The sequence below is a fragment of the Montipora capricornis genome, chromosome 10 (assembly GCF_036669925.1).
Source record: "Montipora capricornis isolate CH-2021 chromosome 10, ASM3666992v2, whole genome shotgun sequence".
Lineage (NCBI taxonomy): Eukaryota > Metazoa > Cnidaria > Anthozoa > Scleractinia > Acroporidae > Montipora > Montipora capricornis.
This window is the reverse complement of record NC_090892.1, coordinates 43401264-43403763: the sequence shown is the minus strand read 5'-3', so window position 1 is coordinate 43403763 and position 2500 is coordinate 43401264. Positions and strand designations below refer to the sequence as shown.

At 40.8% G+C, this 2500-nt stretch overlaps 1 protein-coding gene across 2 annotated transcripts in view; it reads right to left on the bottom strand.

The window, feature by feature from the left end:
- Positions 1 to 2500, bottom strand: part of LOC138018950 (importin-4-like) — a 39796-nt gene that overhangs the window by 2455 nt on the left and 34841 nt on the right. For both annotated transcript variants that reach the window (XM_068865628.1, XM_068865629.1), the window contains exons 28-30: positions 2076 to 2181; positions 1585 to 1775; positions 1149 to 1325 (exon numbers count right to left, since the gene is read on the bottom strand). In XM_068865628.1, coding sequence (XP_068721729.1) covers positions 1149 to 1325; positions 1585 to 1775; positions 2076 to 2181 — 474 coding nt within the window. The remainder of the gene's footprint in view (positions 1 to 1148; positions 1326 to 1584; positions 1776 to 2075; positions 2182 to 2500) is intronic.

The following is a 2500-nucleotide window of genomic DNA, read 5'->3' as shown; positions in this document are numbered from 1 at the left end:
ATTGCGCCAACAAGCAGTCAAACCAGGCTTAGCGCTAACCACCGATAAATACCATGAAAACCTAGAGATTTTGGGCCGAATATTTAAAAAAGTTCTTTCTTATACGGCGTTTAAGAACAATTATTTTACCTCGAGAACGTCCTAAAAGAGTTGCTTCAAGCAGACAAATGCTCTTCATCTCTCCTGTTGCCTTCTCGACACGCGATCAACAAATTTTACGTGTAGAATTACCCAAAATGAACGTGACTTCCAACACACTCTTGTTAAGCACTGGCTATACTCGGTTAAGGACGGTGCCTACTAATTAAAGATATTTTTGCCCCGGTGTGTGATTATGCAGGAAATGTAGATCTTAACAAGTGTTATTGAAATCCAAAAAGAAAATTGGGGGTAACCACGCATTTTTCAAAGATAATTCATGAATAATATTTGTAAAAAGCTTTAAAATACAAAGCAATGTAAGGTGTTCTTTATCAAACTGAAGCTTAACCCTTTGATTACTATCTGGCCAAATACGTCCACCTTTATCCACGGTCCCATCTACCCCTTCTGACGTCATCACTTTCAACGGTCAGGAACAGCTTTGTTCACTAACTTGTGCAGGGAGAAGAGATCTTTCAAACTATACCAGAATGAGCACAATTGAGTCAAGGAAACTGGAGAAACGGCCAAAAAAAACATGTAACACTGACCTGAAAATCTCCATGAAAAGCTTGCTCCATTACCCACCTACCTTTCTGAGCACCTAATTCTAAGATGATGAAAGGTTTCTCAGAAACTCTTCCCACCAAAATAAAGCCTACCAAATGCCCAGCAAGTTCAAAAAAAAATGAGGCAAAGAAAGCGAAAAGAGAGGGAAGGAGAGAAAGCGAAAAGTGAAAGTCGAAAGTGTTGTGCTACTTTTAAACCCAAAATTCGAAATTTTGTTTTCTGCGCATGCCCGAACTTTCCAAGCGCTTATTTTGCACCTGGTTGAAAAGGCCGCGGAGTGTACAACCTGGGAACGGGCTTGTAGGGAGATTTAGCTCTTAAACAGCACGACAGTGACCAAAAAACGCCACTACAGATGTAAATAGTTCAATCCGTAAACGAACGTTTTTGAAAAAAAAAAAGGGATTAAAGCAGGTTGGTCTCAACTATTCACTTACAGTTTTCTTGAGTAACAGAGGTAAAAATCCAGCAAAATAAGGCGCAAACACGGCCCCGCCGACAGCTGAAGCCAGAGATGGAAGCACATCACCAGCATATTCAATCAACATCGCATCATACTCAGCTTGCTGATCAGAATCATCCACATCATCATCATCACCTTGCTGGCAAGCAGTCTGAACAGAAAGGAAAATTTTACCTGCACGTAAGCCAAAATAACTAAAGAAGGCAAGGAACGCCTTTATTTTCGCAAAGAATGTATTTACTTTCTCTCCACTCCACGCTCACGAGTAATTGGTATCCAGGTTGTATCCCTTTAGAATCAAGAGCTTTCGCATCGTTAGTTTAGATCTTTTAGGGAAGCATACCACTCGCGCCTCGAACCTTCACTTTTCCACTTACAGATATCAAATACAATAAAATGATCGAACAAACCTTTTGCATTAGCACACTCCTAGCGGCGTTTGCAATTCCATCGGGGTGGCCATGTTCATCGACAATCAAAGACTTGACTGATTTTAAAACTTCATTAAGGGATTGGAGCGTTGCCATAGAAACTGATCTGTCCTTGTCCTTTGTTATAACAGTGATAAAGGTTGGAATGGCTGTATTGAGCATGCGTTGTACTATCAACAAATAAAACAGTAAATTACTGAGAAACTCGTTAATAAAAAATCATTAATAATTCACGTCTCGAGTCCTTTTCATTCATGACAATAACACTTGGGCTTTATCTGCAGAGAGGATTATTAAAGAAATCGCTTTCGTGTTTCGACATTAGTGTCTTTAGTTGAAAGGGCTAGTGTTATGTCGCCTATCCAGGAGACGAAGATATCGAGATGCAAAAGAGCGCAGAATATGCGGAGAAAAAACGAGAGGATTGTTGCACTTCAATGGTTGCTTAGAATGCTAATCGTTTTACTTACACGGTGTTTTGTCCTCTGCTCCAGCTTCTTGCAAGAGATGATGGAATCCTCTACAGAACTGCCCTACAGCCATTACAGCTCCCTTCCGCACCCCTGTGTGAGGAAACTGACAAGTCGCATGGATTATCTAAACGCGCAAGGGTAGACACATGGGTAGACGGATTCCTCGAAGGGGCACTGTACCCAAAGAGAGGACACCCCATATCAATTTGTTTTGTTTGAGATTTTCACAAAACGCGGTACTCAAGGTTCAAAACATTGGCCAGATCCGATTCCGTCCTCATCCTTAGCTATACATGACAAATACATTGAAAGGAAAAGCTGTTATTACAGTTGAGCCCACGTCTCAGCGGTATTAGTTTCAGAAGGGGGCGATTATAATTATGATACATTTTAATAACCCTACTTAAAGTACCTACCCAGAA